Here is a 24,270-nt window from a genome sequence, read left to right as displayed (position 1 = left end):
CCTTGCACAAAAGAGCTCTCAGAGGCCTACGATTAAGAATTGTTGACTTGCATAAAGCTGGAAAGGGTTATAAAAGGATCTCCAAAAGCCTTGCTGTTCATTAGTCCACGGTAAGAAAAATTGTCTATAAATGGAGAAAGTTCAGCATTGCTGCTACTCTCCCTAGGAGTGGCTGTCCTGTAAAGATGACTGCAAGAGCACAGCGCAGACTGCTCAATGAGGTGAAGAAGAATCCTAGAGTGTCAGCTAAAGACTTACAAAAGTCTCTGGCATATTCTAACATCCCTGTTAGCGAATCTACGATACGTAAAACACTAAACAAGAATGGATTTCATGGGAGGATACCACAGAGGAAGCCACTGCTGTCCAAAAAAAACATTGCTGCTTGTTTACAGTTTGCACAAGAGCACCTGGATGTTCCACAGCAGTACTGGCAAAATATTCTGTGGACAGATGAAACCAAAGTTGAGTAGTTTGGAAGAAACACACAATACTATGTGTGGAGAAAAATAGGCACAGCACACCAACATCAAAACCTCATCCCAATTGTAAAGTATGGTGGTGGGGGCATCATGGTTTGGGGCTGCTTTGCTGCGTCGGGGTCTGGACGGATTGCTATCATCAAAGGAAAAATGAATTCCCAAGTTTATCAAGACATTTTGCAGGAGAACTTAAGACCATCTGTCCACCAGCTGAAGCTCAACAGAAGATGGGTGTTGCAACAGGACAACGACCCAAAGCATAGAAGTAAATCAACAACAGAATAACTTAAACAGAAGAAAATACGCCTTCTGGCGTGGCCCAGTAGAAGTCCTGACCTCAACCCGATTGAGATGCTGTGGCATGACCTAAAAAAAGCGATTCACACCAGACATCCCAAGAATATTGCTGAACTGAAACAGTTCTGTAAAGAGGAATGGTCAAGAATTACTCCTGACCGTTGTGCACGTCTGATTTGCAACTACAGGAAATGTTTGGTTGAAGTTATTGCTGCCAAAGGAGGTTCAACCAGTTATTAAATCTAGGGGTTCACATACTTTTTCCACCTGCACTGTGAATGTTTACATGGTGTGTTCAATAAAAACATGGTAACATTTAATTCTTTGTGTGTTATTAGTTTAAACAGACTGTGATTGTCTATTGTTGTGATTTAGATGGAGATCAGATCACATTTTATGACCAATTTGTTCAGAAATCCATATAATTCCAAAAGGTTCACATACTTTTTCTTGCAACTGTATAGTCTATTCTTGACCACGACCGCTGAGAGTGAGAGTAGTGGGAGTTAGGGGTGGGCGATATAGGCGATATAGGCGATATGCGATATGAATTTGGGCCACGATATGGATTTTCGCCATATCGCCTATATCGCCGGACCGCGATATGATCTGGCTGCCAGTCCTGGCTGGCTGGCAGTCCTGGCTGCCATGGTATATTAGTGAGCAGAGAGCAGCGCATTATACTCACGTGCGCTGTGGCCGGCGGTCGCTCCTTCTTCTGTCTGTGCGGCGGATAGCTAATGCTTACAGCATTAGCAATGCGCCGCACAGACCTATGAGAAGGAGCGACCGGCGGCCACAGCGCACGTGAGTATAATGCGCTGCTCTCTGCTCACTAATATACCATGGCAGCCAGGACTTCAGCAGCGTGACTCCTGGCTGCCATGGTAACCGATCGGAGCCCCAGCATTACACTGCTGGGGCTCCGATCGGAACTGCAAACTGCCACCAATGATGGGGGTGGGGGACCCTGTGGCCACTGCCACCAATGATTAATAGTGGCAAGGGAGGGAGGGGGGGTTTGCGTTACCAGAGGGGGCAGATCAGAGGTTGGGGAAGGGAGGCAGATCAGAGGCTGGGGAAGGGAGGCAGATCAGAGGCTGGGGAAGGGGGGGCAGATCAGAGGCTGGGGAGAAGATCAGAGGCTGGGGAAGGGGGGGCAGATCAGAGGCTGGGGAAGGGGGGCAGATCAGAGGCTGGGGAGAAGATCAGAGGCTGGGGAAGGGGGGCAGATCAGAGGCTGGGGAAGGGGGGCAGATCAGAGGCTGGGGAAGGGGGGCAGATCAGAGGCTGGGGAGAAGATCAGAGGCTGGGGAAGGGGGGGCAGATCAGAGGCTGGGGAAGGGGGCAGATCAGAGGCTGGGGAGAAGATCAGAGGCTGGGGAAGGGGGGCAGATCAGAGGCTGGGGAAGGGGGGCAGATCAGAGGCTGGGGAAGGGGGGCAGATCAGAGGCTGGGGAAGGGGGGCAGATCAGAGGCTGGGGGGGGCAGATCAGAGGCTGGGGGGGGGGGCAGATCAGAGGCTGGGGGGGGGCAGATCAGAGGCTGGGGGGGGCAGATCAGAGGCTGGGGGGGCAGATCAGAGGCTGCGGGGGGCAGATCAGAGGCTACCGCCATGGTCAGCTCCCTGCTGTTGTGTGCACTATGCACAGGGCAGCAGGGAGAGTGTAAAGTCCTATTCACCCTAATAGAGCTCTATTAGGGTGAATATGACAAGGGTTCTAGCCCTTAAGGAGGCCAATAGTTAATAAATAAAAAGTAAAAAATAAATAAAATTTAAACACCCCCCCCCCAATATAGAAAACAATATATCGCAATATATATCGCATATCGCACATGCTTAAAATTATATCGCAATATAGATTTTAGGCCATATCGCCCACCCCTAGTGGGAGTACTCCCTGTCTGCTGGGTGATGATGCCTCCATATATCTACTAAATCAGTTGCTTCTAGCAATGGGGTCAGTGTATGGGATCCCTCTGGGTTTTTCCAAAGTGTACTTTGTCCCACCTGCTTTCTGTCTTCTACACTGTTTCGTACCCTGTTAAAGTCGCCTGCCACCATCATAGGAGGGCCCTTGTTTTGCAGAACTGAAGTTTCCAGTGCCTGGTAAAAACCTGATTGGGCCGCATTAGGGGAATATATATTATATAGGAGCAGTTGTCCGCCCACCAAGTTTAGCTCCACTTTCAGCATTCTGCCCTCCCTGTCAGCTTCACTATTTTCCAAGGTCTACTGTAGGCTCTTATGAAGGAGCAGCATTACCCCTGCCTACTGACGGCGATCCTAGTACCTGGCCTACCCACTGTTTGTGCATTCTCCAGAAGTCTTGCTCCTCCAGGTGTGTCTCCTGCCGCAGGGCTATATCCGCTTTCAGTTTTTTAAGATGTCGTAGTACCATATTGCGTTTGGTTTCATGTCACAATTCTCATATAGGCACTTGACTTGGAGCTATCCCTGGAGACACACCTAGATAGACCGTCTATCTCTGATTAGTGAAAGAGAGTATATGTCAGCAATGAGCAACAATAAGAACAATTCCCAACTTAGAACCCCTCCTCCCTTCCCCTCCCCAACAATGAACATATGAAATATTCACAAACGATATCAGTCTCATAGTGTTGACTTCTCTTTTTTCGCGCGACATCCGGAACAATCTGTAATTCCATATCTCACTCATATAACTTGTCAGAACAATAAATTCCAAGAAAATCTCCTTCACCCAAAGCCCTCTACAACTCTTTTGTGCATATTCACAATAGCGAACCACTCAATTCCCCTCCATTCAGATTCAGCAATGAAATTGGTCTTTTTTTTTTCTTCTTCCTCCCCTCTTCTTTTTCCTTACTCTCATTGCTAATGTGACCAATCTCCCCCTCCAGCCCCCACATACAATGAACCAGACGAAACCTGATAATGTTACTCTTCATAATAAGGAAGGTGTCCAAGGTTGCGGCAGTGCATAGATCCTGACAGTCTCCTGTCTCTCACTTGGCTTGATTCCGCTTCCATGTCTTCTTCCATTGCTCCCATAGCCTCTTTAGGAGTAAGGTAGGTATCGATGCAGCCATCTTGGCGAAAAACCCTCAATGCAGTCTTCTTGACTGGAGTGGAGCAAATTTGTGAGAAGGCTCTACGGCGCTTAGTAACTTCCACAGAGTAGTCACTGAAGAGGAGCACTTTTGAACCCCTCAACAGGAGCGGGTGTTGAACTCCTTTATATTTCTTCAAGATTGCAAAATACCTAAATTATGCCGCCAAGGAGGCAATCGCCGGCATTGGCCTAGGTTGACCCCATTCTCCGTCAGGGCGCCTGGCTGGTCCCAATCTATGAGCCCTTTCAACTGTGTATTTGCCTTGGAGCCCAAGGGCTGGAGGAAGTTCCACCGCAAAAAATTTGGGTTAGTTGTGATGGTGGGATATCCTCCGGTAATCCCACCACACAAAGATTACTTCTTCTGGACCGGTTCTTCAGATATTCTAACTCATCTTTAAGTGCCCGGTTGTTAGACAGCACCTCTCGTACCTGTACTTGGTTTTTTTCCAGCTCCTCTTCTATCACAGCTACTCTTTGCTCCAACTCAGTTATCTGGGTGGAGTGTTGGGAAACCTCCATTTGAATCTGGAGGAGTGCTGCCGAGACCGTGGCTTCCAGCGTGGACTTAATGTCTGGCGCTAGTAGTTTCACCACTTCAATCGCCATGGTTTGGCAAGTAATAGTAATGTCCTAGTCTGGGGTAAGACTGACCTCCGTGTCCACTGGTCCGTCTCTGAGTGCTTGGCAGATGGCTGCGCCGCTGACTGGGTGAGTCGCTGTGTTTTCTCTGCCACCGCCATCTTGCCTCGCGGCTGGCATTCGTCACCCTGAGAGAGTCGCGCTGGGGTGTTTACTATGCCGTCTTTCCTCAGAAATTTCTCCATCCACCTTGTCGGTAGCCAGTGCGGAGGCCAAAGTTGGACTAAAGCGCCTTTAAAAGGGTTTTGTGATTTGATTTGCGGGTTTCGGGTGTCGGAGCACCGATCTTCCTCACCTTCTCATGCGCGCGCCGGAACCGGAAGTCTTGATTGCTTATTATTAAGTTATTTCTGTGGCAACTAGGAATAAATTAGCAATTCTGTATTATTATTTTTTTATGGTGTTCACCGTAGGGACCAATTTAAATATTTGTGTAGTGCGGGTTGTTCTGGATTTGGTGATACCAAACATGTGGGGGAAATTTTATATTTGCTATTTTTTCATTGAAGAGTGTATTTTCAATGGGAAAAAAAGCATTTTTTAGTGGAATTTTTTAAATACATTTATAAGCTTTTTTTTTGCCACTTAAGAGTCCTACAAGAGGACTATAAAAGGCAATCTTTTGATTGCTTCTAAAATACAATGCACAATCCCTATAGTGTATTGCCTTTTAATGGCAGTGCTATACCCACATTGCAGGCTTGTGGCCTACACCAGGTCCCAGTCTGCATATACACACATTGGCACCCCACAATCTTATTTGCGGGGTGCCGATGGGAGACAGGGGTTGTCTGCTTCCTCTGTCATTTCTTACATGCGGCAGGAGCCATTGTAGGGGTTTAGGGGTTTCTACACTTCTGCCGGTCCAGACTGTTAAAGCAGAAGTGGCTCTCATGTGAGCCCCCCTGCTTAGACAGGGCCGCTGTATAAATGTGGCGGCCCAGCCTAAAGCCCCTTAGTGACCGCCGTAAAAAGGCGTATTGGTGGTCACTAAGGGGTTAACAAAAGTATTGAGATAAACTACACATTATTACACCTATAGGGGCTTTTATGACATCCCATTCTAAATCCATAGGCATTAATATGTGGTTGGTACCCTCTTTGTAGCTTATACAGCTTCCACTCTTCTGGGAAGGCTTTCTAGAAAATCTTGGAGTATGTCTATACTTTCAATGTAAAGTCTGGACGGATCCGTCTGAGGCTACTTTCACACTTAGAAATGTTTTAACAATATAATGCAGACGGATCCGTTCTGAACGGAGCCACCGTCTGCATTATATGAACGCAAGTGTGAAAGTAAAGGGACTCCTGACTTTACATTGAAAGTCAGTGGGGACGGATCTGTTTGCAATTGCACCATATTGTGTCAACGTCAAACGGATCCGTCCCCATTGACTTGCATTGTAATTCAGGACGGATCCGTTTGGCTCCGCACGGCCAGGCGGACACCAAAACGACTTTTTTTTCATGTCCATGGATCCTCCAAAAATCAAGGAAGACCCACGGACGAAAAAACGGTCACGGATCACGGACCTACGGACCCCGTTTTTGCGGACCGTGAAAAAAAACTGTCATGTGCATGAGGCCTAAGGAGAATTATTTCTACTGGGGGGGCATTATGGTGGGCTTTATTACTCCTTTATGGTATGACCCCCTAGTAGCAGCACCAGCCTCTCCCTGCTCTGATAACCCACTGCCCCTTCTCCAAATCCTTTTTATGAAATCTTTCTCATTAGGATAAAACACATCAGCTCCACCGAGCCCCCCGGCCAAGTGTTGAAATGGTGTCTGAGATCCCCAAGGGCCAAACCAAGTAATTGAAAGTTTTCATGTGAAATATGTATGTTATACACATATAGGATACACTGTGCCCCACAATATACAGTATGCCGCTACAACTGTGGAGTTCTATAAGCACCATTGTTTTGTGGCGGCGGACAGAAAATATTCTGGAAGTGCCCCTCCCGAGACCAGGCTCTGGATTTGCCACTGAGGGGGAGAAATGTGACATGGAGGGGGTGATGTAACATGGGGTGGGATGAGAAATGTGACACGGAGGGGGTGATGTGACATGAAGGGGGAGAAATGTGACATGGAGAGGGAGAAATGTGACATTGAGAGAGAGAAATGTGACATAGGGAGAAATGTGACATAGGGGGGTGATGTGACAGACATAGGGGGAGAAATGTGACATGGGGGGATGATGTGCCATGGGGGGGATGATGTGCCATGGGGGGGAATGTGACACAAAGGGGGTGATGTAAAATGGAGGGGGTTATGTGACATGGAGGGGGAGAAATGTGACACGGAGGGGGTGATGTGACATGAAGGGGGGAGAAATGTGACATGGAGAGGGAGAAATGTGACATGTAGGGGGAGAAATGTGACATAGGGGGGTGATGTGACATGGGGGGAGAAATGTGACACAAAGGGGGTGATGTAAAATGGAGGGGGTTATGTGACATGGAGGTGGAGAAATGTGACATTTCTCCCCCTCAATGTCACATTTCACCACCTCAATGTCACATTTCTCCCCTCCATGTCACCTTTCACCCCCCCATGTTACATTTCTCCCACTCCATGTCACCCCCTCCCCCCCTATTAATGTTGTATAAAAAACATTATGCTCACCTGGCCTGGTCCCATCTGAGGCAGCTCCCCTTCTCCTCTGTGTGGTCCTGGTATCTTCTCTCTCTGGGCTCCTGACAAGTTTGAGGACCTTTCCCACTCAGCCAATCAGTGTCCGCTTTGTCTGTCTTATTATAGCGCCGGGCCGGAGTGTGATTCGTCACTCAACTAAACACGTTTTCACTACTCCAGAGTCCAGTGCTAGAATGCTTTATACCACTCAATCTGATGCTTAGTACGGTGCATGGTGATGTAAGTCTTGCATACAGCTGATCAGCCATAGAATCGCGTGTATCGAAGATCCTGGCCAATGCGCAGGTTTTGTACTGATATTAATACCAGAGGAGGTTTGAAGCTCTGCAGTTTTTGCGTCAGCAGAGCCTTAGTGACTTTTATGCACTATGCACCTCAGTACTCAGTAGACCCACTCTGTAACTTTAGGTGGTCTGCTGCTTCACGGATACCGTGGTTCTTAAATGCTTCCACTTTACAATAATACCACTCAGTTATCTCCCCCTTTGAGATTGTCTCCTTAAAGGGAGTCTGTCTCCTAATCTGAGCATCTTAGACCGCTCCGATCAGGTTATAGACTCCTTTGCCCACATTACAGTGTTACCTTTATTTGTGCTGTCCCTCGCCGAGATCTTCCCCAAAAGACTATTAACATATGCTAATGAGGTTCAGCAACTGCCCAGACCCCTCGGTGATGTGCCCAGAAAACCACACCTCTTTCATCCCCCTGGCTTGCCCTCATTTCCTATTATTACCTCCTCCTCTCCCTCACAAATCTTGCGCCTGCACTGCTCCACACTTGCCCCGCACTTGCGCACTGCTGAGCCCATTATGGGCAGAGGGAACAGGGAGTTGAACTGCGCATCCGCCGACCCGTCCCTTCTTTGGCTTCACTACTGCCCTCTGCTGTTGCTTCTTACTTCCGCCTGCTCGATTTCCAGGTACGGACCGGCGCATGTCCTACCTCAGGCTGTCGCTCCCTGGAGTACACTGCAATAAAAGTGATGGAGTAAACTATAAGGCAGTGCAGTATAATGACAATACCGGTTTTGATACAACAAATCCTCAGTACTTTAATGAAGCCAGTCAGCAGGTGATCCACACAAGCACTATTCACATGAAATGCAGTCTTTATAGCCAACTCAATTCCCAAAGGTTGTATATGGAAGCCAGCTTCTCTCTCACAGACTTCTCAATCTCTCATTTTCCCGATCCACATGGATGCACTTTCTTTATCATTATATATATATAAGTATATGACATTCACAGTATCCTCAAGGGAATACACTCTCTGAAGAGGGGCGCCTTCCTGTTCTTTGTTATGGTGAGCAGCTTGTAGACTATAGTGTCCCCACCATATGCAGAAGGAAGCTATAGCCAGATTGGCAGTGATTACCTTCCTTGCCAAAGTAGTCCACAATCCCTATATGTCTGTTAAAGGGAACCTGTCACTGGGATTTTGTGTATAGAGCTGAGGACATGGGTTGCTAGATGGCCGCTAGCACATCCGCAATACCCAGGCCCCATAGCTCTGTGTGCTTTTACACAATAAAAGCACACAGAGCTATGGGGACTGAGTATTGCGGATATGCTAGTGGCCATCTAACAACCCATGTCCTCAGCTCTATACACAAAATCCCAGTGACAGGTTCCTTTAAACCTTCTGCAGATCTTTCCCCTTCTAAGGGCTAGTACATAAACTGCTTGTAGTCTGTAGGGAAATAGGATCTCCTTACAGGAGCTACTCCTTGCTGCTCTGAGGTGTTCGCTCCTCAGCAGGCAGCCATAGACTCCACAATCTTCCTCCTAGAGATGAAAGATGGAGCCAGCACTGACTAGCCTCATGGGACCTACCACTCCCTATACAACCTTATGGGATGTGTAGTATATGCATATAATACATGAAATACAGTGACTAACACTATCAGTGAATTTCAGGACGCTGCATCATCAGTAAACAAAAATACAGTAGTCTCAGCTCCAGTTTTTAGGATGTTCAAAATTAGCCAGTGTGCTTTCCCAGCATTTATTTCTTCCATTTAGATAATATCTGTAAAGAATAAATCAAGGCAACTGGACGTACTGTAGATTTCTTGAAAACGTTTCACTCGTTCTTCCAATGAGCTTTCTCAATTCTGAGTGACCATACAAGAATTCTCTGGGAATAAATATGTAACTGATCAAACATCTGGTAATTATACCCAGCATGGGGTCAAAGGTGTTCACAGATATACCATGACCTGGATAAATGAGAACCTTCACAGACATTTAGATAATGGCTGTATTTGTGTTATTATATCATTACCATGTTATGTAATGCTGCCACCCTGTGGTCATTCTTGTTATAGGTTTCCTAATTGTTTTATGTATTATGTAAATTCCATTGCCTTTGCTCTCTATTCTACTCCTCCCTTTCTGTGACATCGCATCCTGTGCTCTGTTCCTGTGTCTTCCTTTCCTTCAGCAGACTCAGAGCTGGTGAGAGCATTTCGTATTGACCTCTAATGTCTTCTAGTATCCTCTAATTTCCTCTGTGTTTTACTCAAGGTAAACTCAATAAATTACCTAAGCATTTCCATTGCATCCCCCTCACTGGATTTTCACATACAAATGGTACCATGACCTAGGGATATTAGTGAGTTCAGCTGTCTACCATTGCTTGTACAGAGATTACCACTCACAACCAGTCAGAGACTTCTCTAACGTACATCTGTGGCAGAATAGCCAGCTATACTTGTTTACTGTAGACTGCTGGTTAAATACGTCATCATAATTGTTTTCTGCAAACCACACATAGGAGAAATTATGCATCAGGGGATATAGCTGGATTATATACTACTGACATATTCCACAGGTCCTGACAAGACTGGAAAAATGTTTTCTAATGCCAAAATGCATAGTCTATGTAAATCTTGGAAATTCAGCTTCTAGCACTACCTTCATTTTTCTATGTTTTTACACGTATTATGATCTTGTAAAATGTTTTTTTCCCCCCTCTCCCTTGGGCCAAGATTCAGTAACAGATATATAGGACAAAATGTCTCCTGTGTGTAATTAATAAACAGGAATTTGTGTAAAGCCACTACTACATATACAAATACCACAATACATGTCACACAAGCAGCTGAAGATGAAGTTATTATTTGAACCAAGGACTTTGGGTGAAAAACACCATCAAAATACCACAAAACGGTGTATGGAGAACTTAATTCTCCTACAGACTACCCGCAAACACTTTTTTGCTGATAATTAACACTTCCCAACTTTAAAAATAAAAACATAAACATCATATATGATATGAGATAAGAAACAGGAAAAGGATAGACCTTTGTAGTGAATAAGGATAGATATATAACAAATGTCTATATGTTTTTTGTACTTGCCATTGAATATGCTCTTTTTTATCTTCGTTGTTTATGGCTCATTGTCTGTCCTTCTGTTACTTTGAATTTTTTTATATGCTGATAACTAAAATAAAGATAAACATAAACATTAATAAAAACATAAACATCAACAGCCATACGCATAGCAATTATAATTTTTTTTTTTTTTTACATTTACAGGGTTTTACCACATTTTAATACTTATGACCTATCCGCTGGTGGGGGCCTGACACATGCAGGGCCGTTTGAAGGAATTTGGGGGCCCCAAGCAAAATAGACATGGAGGCCCCCCCCCTCCATGCCCTCCCCACCTTACGCACGCAAAGCCTACAGGAACCACAGTATAGCCATACAGTTTAATTTCACCCACACTTTATATAAATAAAAAAGGAGGTTTACAGTGCAAATACTGCTGTTGCATTTAATGTGCATGAAAGTTGAACATTTTCAACAAATGAACATTTGCAAAAAACACCACTGTACCATACAATCCAATATACATTAAAAAAGTGCACAATAACTAAATCCAACATACTTAAAACACACACATTAAAATTTTTCAGTTCTTACAAACCTGTGTCCTTCTCTACCTCCTCTACCGAGCTCTCCTCCTCTACCTCCTGGCTGTCACTCAGTCCGGCCGGGAACCGCGTCGTACAGGTCAGGAGATTCAGTTTCCTGTTCCCGGCAGCGGCCGGACTAAAAGGAAGTGAGCACTCACTCAGGGTACACTTCCTGTCAGTCCGGCCGGGAACAGGAAACTGAATCCCCTGTTCCTGTACCGCGCGGTACCCGGCCGGACTGAGTGACAGCCAGGAGGTAGAGGAGGAGAGCTCGGCCACGCTACAGAGCAGCAGTCAGCACAGCCAGGGCCGGTGCAAGGATTTTTGCCGCCCTAGGCTTATCCGCCCTTGCCCTTATCAGATGATCTGCCCATATCATGTTCCACCCCTTTCTCAGCTTTTAAATTAAAAGAACTGCTATGTTTCCCTTAGGGTTAATCCAGCTTCTTGTAGCTGTCTCTTTTTGCGGAACGGAATTGCAGACCCATACATTTCCGGAATTGCAGACCCGGATCCGCAATTCCGATCCTGAAAAAAATAGAACATGTCCTATTCTTGTCTGCAATGGCGGACAAGAATAGGCATATTCTTAGTGCCGGCAATGTGCGGTCCGCAAAATGCGGAACGCACATTGCCGCTGTCCGTGTTTTGTGGATCCGCAAAACACACACGGATGTGTGAATGGACCCTAAAATATTGTTTCCAATGTAGTATTAATAACTAAACAATTACATAATAAACACATTGCATTGTCTACTTACCACCAGGACAATAAGATGATCTGGTCTCTGGCTCTTGGTCTGGCTCTGGGGACTCCCTTGTCACTCTCCCCTCCCCCCCCCCCCTTGTCACTCTGTTCTCCTCCCTCCCTCCTTTGTCACTCTCATTCCCCCCTCCCTTGTCACTCTCATTATTCCCCCCCCCCTCCCTTGTCACTCTCATTATTCCCCCCCCCTCCCTTGTCACTCTCATTATTCCCCCCCTCCCTTGTCACTCTCATTATTTCCCCCCTCCCTTGTCACTCTCATTATTTCCCCCCTCCCTTGTCACTCACATTATCCCCCCCTCCCTTGTCACTCTCATTATTCCCCCCTCCCTTGTCACTCTCATTATTTCCCCCCTCCCTTGTCACTCTCATTATTTCCCCCCCCCTTGTCACTCTCATTATTTCCCCCCTCCCTTGTCACTCTCATTATTCCACCCCCTCCCTTGTCACTCTCATTATCCCCCCTCCCTTGTCACTCTCATTATTCCACCCCCCTCCCTTGTCACTCTCATTATCACCCCCCCCCTTGTCACTCTTATTATCGCCCTCTTCCCTTGTCACTCTTATTATCGCCCTCTTCCCTTGTCACTCTCATTATTCCACCCCCCCCCCTTTGTCACTCTCATTATTCCACCCCCCCCCCCCCCCCCCGTCACTCTCATTCTACCCCCACCTCTAGTGTAGCGTGGCCGAGCTCTGTTCGGTCCGCGGTACAGCAGCATTTGTTTCCTGTACCCGGCCGGACTGACAGGAATTGCACACTAAGTGAGCACTTCCTGTCAGTCCGGCCGGGTACAGGAAACAAAAGCTCCTGTACCGCGGACCGAACAGAGCTCGGCCACGCTACATTAACAACAGCATAGAGCAAACACAGCTCGGGAGGTAACCAGGAGTGCTGCAGCCGCCTGAGGCTCTCTATAGAGCGTCAGGCAGCTGCAGCCTTAAAGGAAGCAAAACAAGCACCGGCTCTGCTTGGGGCCCCGGGCCAGCTCGGGGCCCCAAGCAATTGCTTGTTTTGCCTGTCTCTTAGCGACGGGCCTGGACACATGGGACCCCCGCTGATCTGCTGTTTGAAATGGCACTGGTGTTCCTGTGAGCACCATGACCTTCTCTGTGCTCACCAAGCAGAGCGCAGTACATTGTATCGCAGCTCAGTCCCATTCTCTTCAATTCTAGGAGTGAATGAAGCTGAGCATGGTACCAAGCGCTGCCATTATACATGGTATGGCACTGTGCTTGGTAAGCACAGAGAAGGCTGCCGCGCTCACAGGAGCCGGGTGTCAGACCCCCACTAATCAGATACTTATGATCTATCCTGAGGATAGGTCATCAGTAGTAAAATCCTGGAAAACCCCTTTAAATGGTTATGTGAGGCAATGGAAAAGAAAACAGGCATTCTGCCATTGTGCCGTTCATTGTGGAGCATGATTAACATTGTATGGGTTATTATGATTTCATCTATACCAAATATGTACAGTATTTTTTATGTTCTACTACTTTTACACAATAATAGCCAGCCTTTTCTTTTTTTATCTTTGCCTTCCATGTGCCATAACATTTTTTTTCTGTCTATGTCGACATATGAGCGCTTGCTTTTTGCAGGACCAACTGTATTTTTAGTGACACCATTTTGGAGTACATATATCTCGTTGATTGATTTTTATTCATCTTTTTGGTGTGTGGAAATGCAAAACAAAGCAATTTCACCATTATATTTAGCTTTTTAATCCATGCACCATAATACAGTAGATTGTTAATTTTATTCTATGGATCAACTAGTTTTAGTTGCCTTTTTACCACTTCTGCACAATAATAGTTTTATTTTGTTTAAAGTTATAGTTTAACTACATTTTTCTGTTGCTGTAGCTGTATGTGGCCTAGTTTCCTGTGGGGCTTCTTGTCTGCAGAGTAGTGTGTGGAGAGAAGTTGGTGAGAGAGGATGTACTGTACTGTATTTGTCATTTATAGCTCATTTCTTTATATTCTGTTTTGTTTGCCAGTTTCATAACTTTGAAAACCTCTACACTTGGCTACTTCACTTTGTTGCCACACACTACCTGATCTTCAGTCAAAAGCAAGAGTTCCAAGATCTTTCAGGTAAAACTTGGCTATAGAATATGCACAGGAATTATTTGTAATGGTGAAAGCCTAAATCAAACAATCAGATTTGAAATTGTGCTACATGAGTAAGAATGCATACACACACAGCAGAACTTTTGCAGAAATTCTGCATTTGTCCCATTAATCCAAATGCACCTTGCAGAAATTCATGCTCATTCTGCAGGAACAACCTCACCCAGATATATAGAAATGATTTTCAACCACAGAAATTTCTGCATCAAATTTGACTTTACTGTAAAAGGTGCTTATACACATAACATTGTCAACCAGAAAACACAATGATACATATACAGGTATAACGCTGAATCGATTGGTTCCAAAACTGTACCATCACACATGCCTTGATTTCAAAAATAGTACAATAAAACCTATTTGAGATAAACATTCAATATTGCATGGAAAATATATATGATGGAACTGAAATTATCACAGAAATTCTGGTCTGGATAAACGGTGGTCCTTTGGTTTCACTCGTGTGGAGACATTTCCCTGAGTTCCCTGTGATCTCTTTAGTTTTCTCTTTGATAACCTTAAATATATGACATGGTACCCACTGTACACATCTATTTATTATGGCATGGAATTTACATATCTGCAAACTTATCAGCATACAGTAGATAAATAAAAAATGTTGGCATATTTTACTTTAAAGCCCCTATGGGGGTTTAAACCCCTCTCTGCACAACATGCCTCCATTCAGTATCCTAACTATCTTCACAGTCTCAGGTTTCTAAAACAGTTGTGTTAGATACGGCAGAAGTAAAAGCCACACACGTCCTTTGTTAACCCATTTTAGTAAGTTCATTATGTTTCCGGAGTAAATGTAATTGTTGAAATTCTTTCATTTTCAGAAGATCATTAATCATAGCTCTCTATATTTTCAAATATGGACTGGAAATGTCACAGAATGTTTATAGAGTGCAATATATAAGTCACTTGTATACAGAGCATTCAGTATAGACGTTATTGTTAGTAAATTACATAATGTAAATCAATTTTATATCTTAAAGCGGTTGTATAACGGTAAACTTTTTTTAACAGACCTAGCAATGTGGCTCGACCCAGGGTGGTGATTATACTTACCGATTCTCTGCCACTGTTCCAGCTCCAACTCTCCATAGCCTCCTCTGTAGATCCCAGGTCTCTCTGGAATGAACATCATGTGATTGCTGCAACCAATTACTGACTGCAGCGGTCACATGACCTCCGCCAACAGGAAATTGATTCGAGAGACCTGGGACCTGCAGAGGTGGATGTGGAGTGATGGAGCCGGAACCCAGTGACAGGGACCAGATAAATATAATCGCAACCGTGGGTCCGGCCACTCTGTGAGGTCTGTTAAAAAGGTTAAACAGTCCCTTTAAGTTTTTAGGAAGTACTCAGTACTTGGTTATTTTAGGTCTGGTTACAGCATCATAGAATTCAATGAATGTGTTGTATGCAACAGATGCAGTGGCAGCACCACTGGACCTATTGGTCTCAGTGATCAGTTGACAGCCCCAGATACAGGGGAAACATGCAGTGTAAGGGTGCCATGACACGTGGCAATTTTGTTGCAGAAAATATCAGTTCCATTCATCTGAATGGGGTTGTTATAGTGGGAAGCACATGCATTTCTGCAAACCTCATTGAGATGGAGACGATTTTCGATCTCAGAAATTTTCTCCAGCAAAATCTGCTGCTTGTGAAAGCACTAAAAAAAAAGTGGGAAAAATCTTTATTTTTTGTCCTATAAGACGCACCTAGGTTTTAGAGAAGGGAAATAAGAAAAGAAAAAAATTTTCATTAGACCTCAGATCAGACCACCAATGTTAATAAGACTCCAATGACTCTTTAGCTCAGACCCCCAATATAAAAAAGACCACCATTCAGACCTTATATCAGAGTCCCAATGTGAATAACACCTCAGATCAGGCCTCCAACGTGATTGATCCCCAATCAGACCCCCAATGTGAATAAGACGCCCTCCATTCAGACCTCAGTTCAGACCCCCATGCTCAGAGCAGAGAGAAAAAAATAAAATAAACTTATCTCTCCCACTCCAGATGGCGCCGCCGGTCCTGAGTTCCAACGCACTTCCTGGTCTTCCTGCTGCACTGTGCTGTTTGTTACCCAACATTGCACAGCATGAAGTCCCAAAGCGGATCTACGTCCTCACGCTGTGCGCAGGTCACAGTACAGCGTGAGGAGCCTGCAGGAGAAGACCAGGAAGTGGTGAGTACAGACCCCGCACAGGGAGCACTGCATTCACTGCTCCCCGGTCCTCCTGTACTAATGAGCGATTCCAATTGAAGCGCTCATTAGTATTCGCCCCATAAGATGCACTGACATTTTCCCCCCACTTTTGGATGAAAAAAGTGCGTCTTATATGGCGAAAAATACGGTAACATGGTAGACACTAGCTGACCCACATATACATTCTATTTTAAGGATTACATGTGATAAAAAATGGTTACGCTTGTGGATGATATGTAAAGCCAGTTTGGTAGGAGGCTGTGTTGGCATACATTGCACCAAATTTGTCAAACACTGCACGTTGTTTTTTACATTGAGATGCATGTTTAACCCTAACGCTAGAAATGCTACTCCGGTTATTTTACACCACTCCCCTACTGGAGTGAATTTTAATTTTTTGTGACTCTGGAGTCAATCTTATTAACATAGCTAACCAAACGCGCTTTTGAAAACTGGAGTGAGTAGTGCAAAAAGCCACAATGTTTTGACAAGTAAGCCCAGAAATCAGAAAGCCCTATTTTATGACATTTTGAAGCCAGAACTCTGAAGAGCAGGGGGTGATAAATTCCCCTGAATGTTTTTAAGGCCCCTTTACATGTGGCAGGTTTTGTTGTAGACATTTAGGCCACTGAAAATCAGTTCTATTCATATGAGTAAGGCCTCGTGCACACGATCGTGTGCCGGCCATGCCTGTGCTGCGGACCGCAATGCATGGGCACTGACCACATGCCCGTCGTCTGCAGACACTTGAATCTGATTATGCACATCACAAAAAGTAGTGCACCACTACTTTTTTGTGGTGCGGAGGCACGGACAGAAAACCCATAGAAGCACTTCATGGGCTTCTGATGTGTTCGGCACCGCACTTTGTCTCCCAGATTGCGGACCCATTCAAGTGAATGGGTCTGCATCAGTGATATGGTGCGCACACGGCTGGTGCCTGTATACATTGCGGGCCGCAGTACGGGCACGGGCCACCTATGGTCGTGTGCTTGAGTCCTAAGGCCTGTCTCAGGTGAGTTTGTTCACTGCGTGAAACATGCTCCATGTGGTAGCGTAAAATCCTGTAGTGAGCTCTGCTCCTTTGACTGGATTGCAAAGCATTATAACGATTGATAACGAGGTGTATCTCTGCCTGACCTCAACTGTAATGATTTGTACTGATGGCATTATGTCAGAAATTTCTGCAACAAAATATGTTACTTGTGAAGGCACTTTTACTCTTGGTCAAACCCTAAAATTCTAATTATAAAAAAATAAAAATACTATGTATGTTAAATTGATTTAAAAAAGCTATATCAGTCGGGGGGAAAAGCAGAAAAATTAACTTCAATAGCTTCAAAAGAAAAAAAAAGTTACCTGATTACTTGTTTAAGCATTATGAGTGCAATATAGCTCACGTGGCCTGGACATGCGATCTTAAGGGGTTCAGATATCCTATGTAATCTTGTTTTATTTTCCACACCCTCCATTTTATCATTTTATGCAGCAGAGGAACAGAATTTCGTGGAAGCACACAAGTGGCCTTCAGACAGTTACCTGGCTCAGCTTGCAGAATATAGAAGATACATTTATTCTCCAAGATGCAGGTGTGCAGTAATGTGACCAGCACACATATTATATACTAATTATCAATGCATAACAATACTGTACCAATACACATGAGCACCGTACTGCCACCTTCCAGGTACTTTCCAAAATACAGTATATTAAAAAGTACTTGACATTTTAGAAGAATCTGGGGAGAATCCCTGTGCTGTCGCCCCTTTTGATGGCTGGAACAGTACCTACCAATGCTCTGATCTGACATGTTAGTACTTTGTTATAACATGAATTACTCCAGCTATACTGTTACCATCTCCACCCTTATTTCTATGGCTAACAAATCAGTCTATAAATCTGAATGTTTTTTTTTTATACAGCCATGGCATGGATTTATGCTACAGTGAATATGCCCTTAAATAGGTAATGAGAGCAGCACTGCAGTAACCAGCTCCATCCACTGCACAACGGACATCAAATAGTAAAATAAATAAAACAACTTACCCTTCCTCCTCTGGATGGCACGCTCTTCCTGCACATGAAGCGGTTTTCTGCTGTCCTGCATGGCACTGTGACCTGATGTCACACAGCATCAGGTCATAGTGCATGCCTACGTGCTGATCCTTTACGCAGTCAGGACACGGCACATCGGCGTCCGAGAAGAAGACCAGGAGCATGAGTACAGCCAGCACTACCAGCGCTACACTCGCCGCTCCCTGCACCTCCTGCATACTAATAAGTGCTTCCACAAGGAAAGTGCTCATTAGTATTTGCTTTATAAGACGCACTGCCATTTTCCCTGCACTTTTGGGGGGAAAAAGCCGGTCTTATTAAATAAAAAATATGTTTTTTTTGTTTTAGTTTTTTTAATGCTCTGGGATCGATTGATTGTGCAATTTATTCGACTGGATCTTGCAAAAATCCATGTGCGTGCCAACAAAACAACCCAATTCAGATGCATGGAAATAATTTTCCATGACAAAAAATTCTGCACCAAAATCTACTTTAAAATAAAAACTAAACAAAAGGGATCAAGAAGAAGTCCTGCCCAAAGTATGCTACCAATATAGACAATTAAAATATGTCTAGAAAATAGAAGCCTATGGGTGTATTAAAGTTAAGCCTGACAAAGGACAATAATATTGTGCAAACCAAATAAATGAATGCGTTAGGTTTAGTGACCACACTTGGGCAAGTCACAGAAGTTGCCAGTAGTCAATATGTATGTACAGTATATGAAAGCGGTGAAGAAAATTCTTAAACTGGCCAAAAGACAAGGATAACGTAATCCTGCAGCGCTATTATAGCCACTAAAAATAGTGGGACCTGACAGATATCAAAGAAACGTCAGAGGGATCCGTGACGATCCACTGCCTTCTGTTTGAAAACGAGTCTAAGATAGCGGTAGCCTTGTTCACAGCTATCTCCTATAAACATGGATTCTTGGAACTGCTCAGCATAATATCTGCCAGGGGAACAAGGATTGTGTTCATTCCTTACATGCTACAAACTCAAGCCCGTTGATCCTAGTGCCTGCAGTAAGACTTGATGCCTTCATGTTACAATTTTTTAAAAGTCACAAAAATGTATTGGTGTCATTTATCAAGACCAGTGTTTTTCCACTACAAACAACAATCATACTGATAGGATATGCTGGCAGTGTTTGATTGGTGAGGATCTGATCGCTGTGCCTCTACTCCCCATGATGTAGCACAGATTGCAGTTCCACCCTCGGCAATCAGATTTTGATGACATATGCAGTGTATGAGAGAAAAACCAAGGATACATTCTCTCTGTGCTGACTTTGGCTAGACCGCTCCTCTGTCCAAACATTAAACCACTAACAAGCAGAAATGAAATCTTAGTTTCAATCGTGGCTTAGAAAATCATGAATTCTTAAGGTAAGAACTTCATGCTTGATGCTGTTAAAGCGAACCTGTCACATTTTACACACAGTACTATCTATGATATATAGAGCAGGAAGAGCTGAGCAGATTGATATATAGTTTTGTGGGAAAAGATTCATATTTAGTCTACTTTCACATATTCAATAAAGCTATCCAGCAGCCTATTCCGACGGAAGAACCATACTGGCCAGATACTGCCATTCACCGCCGGAGCCCTTTTGACTGTAACGGGATCTGGCTGGTTTTCGGCATGAGTGCAAGAGTTTCGACCAGACAAAAACTAGTGCAAACACCATTTTTTGTCTGGCTGAATCCTGGCATTGATAGCAGAAACAGGCCCAATCCCTGCCAGGCCCCATATAGTCAATGGGCCCTCTCGGTGCTCCAGCCCTATCCAGCTATGGCTTGGTTGAACTTGATGGACTTATGTCATTTTTCAGCCATATTAACTTTGTAACTTCGGCAGACTGTCCCTCTGCCAGAACAGTCTGGCAGAATGTTTGAATGAGCAGGTGTGAACCCACTATGCCACGTGTTGTCTAAGTGAACCCCTCTTTCTTCACAGTACCCCTGATTGTGGGTAGAGCCTTTCCCGAGGGGACCACCAGGTCGCTACCTCTTGAGGAGGATTGGCACACGAGGCAGCTGGACCAGGAGGTACCAGAGCAAGGTACCAGAAGTACAGAGTTAGTCAGCAGGCCGAGTCATAACCAGGGAAAACAGTGCAGGAATGAAGAATGAGGAAGAGGCAAAATCAAACAAGCAATAGGTAAGGGCACAGGACACAGGGACAGGTTAGCAACAGGAGAGTCAAGGCAAGGCAGGGATCAAGCAGGTAACGGAGTTCAGAAACACAAACATGTCAGGTAAATAGGAACACACGCAGAGATAGCAGTAACCTTTGCAGGACACAAGGATCTTGACACTCAGGCACCTGAGAAGGGGGCCGAGACACTTATATATGTTCAGGAAGGCTAGGATTTGTCGGCACGGTCATATGTGCTAAACACATAAATCACGGGAAGTGAGGTGCACTGACCCTTAAGGAACTGGGCTGGAAGGAAACCATGGAGTGGATTCCAGGACAGACAATGCCTGTAAGGACTACAGCGGTGAATGGGAACAACAGGAGCAAATCACCAGTGAACACGGAACCCGGGACCGTGGTGGTAAGCAAGGGAACATTGGTGGACAGCAGCTGATGTTACATAATGCTTATGTGAAAGTAACCTATCTTGTATGTTGTTCATTTAAATCCCTGCCTTTCTTGGTTTAGAAATTAGCAATCCTATGTAGTGATTGACAGCCATCTCTGTATGCACACTCAGAATTGTCAGTCACTGATTAGGACCGCCCACTTGACTCCTAAGCATAGAAAGAGCAAGGATAAGTTATAATGTTTCTTTTCCCATGAAACTATATATCAATCTGCTCAGAGCCTACTGCTTTATAACATACTGGTGGCAAATCAGACACCATGTTCAATGTGACATGTTCCCTTGACGCCAGGAAGAGCATTTCTGTGGCTGCCTCAGATTTTTTTATGCTGCCATTTTTGTATTACATACGTGATATGATATCCACTTTAATGTAAGCATGGTGTGAGCTTGGAATGAAGCAGGTTCTTTAGCTGTGCTTAAGTTTTTTTACATTAATAAAATTAAAACTTTTGACCTATAATTTCTTGTGTCAGTTTTCTTAGCATTTGTCCGTCCAGTCATTAGAGATATCAGTTTTCATCTTTCTTTTTAGGATAAACACAAAAACACTTTGCTTTTGCTTTATTTTCCATATAGACTCCGCTGCTATGATCCATTTCTTTGCACATTTGCAGAGAACTGTGGGATTGCTTTAAGTCCTCTTGCCCACGACCGTATGTCCTCCGAGATATACGTTCAGTGACCGGGCCATCTCAGGTGCCTGAGTGTCAAGGTCCTTGTGTCCTGCAAAGGTTACTGCTATCTCTGCGTGTGTTCCTATTTACCTGACATGTTTGTGTTTCTGGACTCTGTTACCTGATGATCCCTGCCTGCTTGCCTTGACTCTCCTGTTGACCGGGCCATATGTCCCAGCATTGATCGTGCGCACGGGAGCGCACAGCATCATAGATGACAATGATGCTGTGCACGTCAGTCCTCCCACGAGGCTATTGTCCCGCACTCATATGATCATATGAGTGTGGGACAATAGTCCCGCAGGAGGCCCAATGTGCACGGCATCATTGTAATCTATGATGCTGTGCTCTCCTGTGCGCACGATCAATGCCGCTCTGGGACATATGGCTCGCTCACAGACTGTATATCTCAGAGGACATACGGTCGTGGGCAAGAGGCCTAAAACTGGGTTAAAATGAGACAAAGCTGGAATCTATATTGCTTAAAATTAAATGGTCCGAGGTATAAAAAAGCACTCTATATGAATAACAAAATGCATTATGAAAGGACAGACAGAGGTACAGAAAAGCACCAGAGTTGATATCACAAATCCGGGAGCGTAGCTGGCAGTGATTTGGCACCATATAGATTTTTCATCGGCAATAGCAATCATCATATTTTTTTCTTTAAAAAAAAAATTGTGTATGTGCATTGCACTTGTTTGTTTGCACTAACTTCTTCTATAGTATAACTCAGCCACCCAGCCTGCGCTCTCCTCTTCCTCATCCTCCAGCACTTCCGCCAGGGCTGTCATCAGAAATTTTGTGGCCCCTTACACAGCTCAAGGCCAGGCGAAAGCAAATTTTGCTGCCCGCCTTGAATCAGCCCATTGACCACACCCTTTAACCCGCCTATTTTTGTCGGCCACCTATTTAATGATCGTTTCATGCAACTTTTTACTTGACCAGCTAATTTTAGATATTCTAGATATTCTTGGTGGTCATCTGTGCCATTTTGGCCTCAAAATATTACTTGGCCCCCTACACTACATTACATTATTGACAACTAAGTTTTTACCTTGACTGGTGGTGGCCTAGGTATGTTTATCAGCAGGTCTGCTCCAGTCACTGTTATGGGGGGGGGGGGGGGATCTGTGGATGACGCACTGTTATGGGGGGGGGGATCTGTGGATGATGCACTGTTATGGGGGATCTGTGGATGACGCACTGTTATGGGGGATCTGTGGATGACGCACTGTTATGGGGGATCTGTGGATGACGCACTGTTATGGGGGATCTGTGGATAACAATGTTATGGAGGGGGATCTGTGGATGACACATATCGTATATAGCATCCTATGCTATGTGTCATCCCCAGATCCCACTCCATAACAGTGTCATCCACAGATCCCCCATAAGTGTCATCCACAGATCCCCCTCCCCATAACAGTGCACAGATCCCCCTCCATAACAGTGTCATCCACAGATCCCCCCACAACAGTGTCACCCTCGGATCCCCCCCATAACAGTGTCACCCACAGATCCCCCTCCCCGCCGCTCACAGTAGTATACATTTATAAACTGTAATCGGTATCCTGCAGACAGTAACTTTAACTTTAAAGGGACACTGTCAGGCCCAATAAGCATAGGTCTTCTAATGTGTATTAAAAACATATAAGTATACCCCCTGTCCACCTTATAAATACAGTAAAATCATGTTTGATAACCTGATAGAATCGCTCTCCTTTGTGCCCAAGAGGCGGCGTTTCAGTTCCACTTGTGCCCAGCCGCGCCCCAACCGCCTTTTACAAGCGCCGCCCAGCTCATCAATATTCACTTCGCTGGGCGGCTTCTGCTGTCCCCGACGCAGGCGCTTTTTCACACATATCTGCAGCAAGACATGTAGTGGCTGTGATCACAAAGCCGGCGCAGGCGCAGCTGAAGCCGCCTCAGCGATGTTTATGGGACGCAGGCGCAGTATCATTGTGGCCATTGGGAGTGCCGGGCAAGGTATCCCGCGCATGCTCAGAAGCTGCAAGTGAGGCCAATGCCCATAGCTTTCTATTGGGCATGTGCGGGATCTCGGAGCGTTAGGGGACAGCAGAAGCCGCCCAGCGAAGTGAATATTAATGAGCTGGGCGGCACTTGAAAACGCAAAGTTAACACACTGACGCAAAAAAATATATATGGCTCAGGACCGGCCGGGCCCCCCGCGGGGTCTGGGCCCCTTACTGGGGTATCTGCTTTACCCCCCTGATGGCGGCCCTGACTTCCACTATGACCTCTCTTTTTACATCACCACAAGGGAGGTGTGCTGTGCCTACAGAGAGAGGAAGTAACCACTCACATACTGCAGATCATACCCAGCACTGCCAAGCTCCTGAGGAATCCATTAGACTGCCGTCTTGCACAGGCTGCCCCTGTGGACAAACATCAGCCCTAGCATAGTGCTTCAGTGTGTATTATTATTATTTTACAAGATTATGTTGGGATTTGTAGTTCCTCAGATCTAATTAATGTTCCCTTTATGCAGTGGCGTTCCTAAAGTGTGTGGCACCCCCCCCCCCGTACTTTAAAACATTGCGCCCCCTCACAGAAGTTATGCCCCCCCCTTTATAGTAGTAATACCTTCATTGTGGCCCTTCACAGTAGTTATGTCCCCAATGTGGGCCCCTCACAGTAGTAATGCCCTCATTGCGCCCCTTCGCTATAGTCATGCCCGCA

General features: G+C 45.1%; 1 protein-coding gene across 1 annotated transcript in view; it reads left to right on the top strand.

Annotated features, from left to right (window-relative positions):
* RHOBTB3 (Rho related BTB domain containing 3) overlaps positions 1-21,353 on the top strand; it is a 137,033-nt gene extending 115,680 nt beyond the window's left edge. Inside the window, exons 11-12 of the mRNA XM_044275995.1 lie at positions 13,869-13,965; positions 17,714-21,353. Coding sequence (XP_044131930.1) covers positions 13,869-13,965; positions 17,714-17,829 — 213 coding nt within the window. The 3' untranslated portion in view covers positions 17,830-21,353. The remainder of the gene's footprint in view (positions 1-13,868; positions 13,966-17,713) is intronic.
* Positions 21,354-24,270: the final 2,917 nt, after the last annotated feature.

Source organism: Bufo gargarizans, chromosome 1, assembly GCF_014858855.1.
Source record: "Bufo gargarizans isolate SCDJY-AF-19 chromosome 1, ASM1485885v1, whole genome shotgun sequence".
NCBI lineage: Eukaryota > Metazoa > Chordata > Amphibia > Anura > Bufonidae > Bufo > Bufo gargarizans.
The sequence above is the reverse complement of the archived record's forward strand: the minus strand, read 5'-3'. Positions and strand labels throughout refer to the sequence as shown.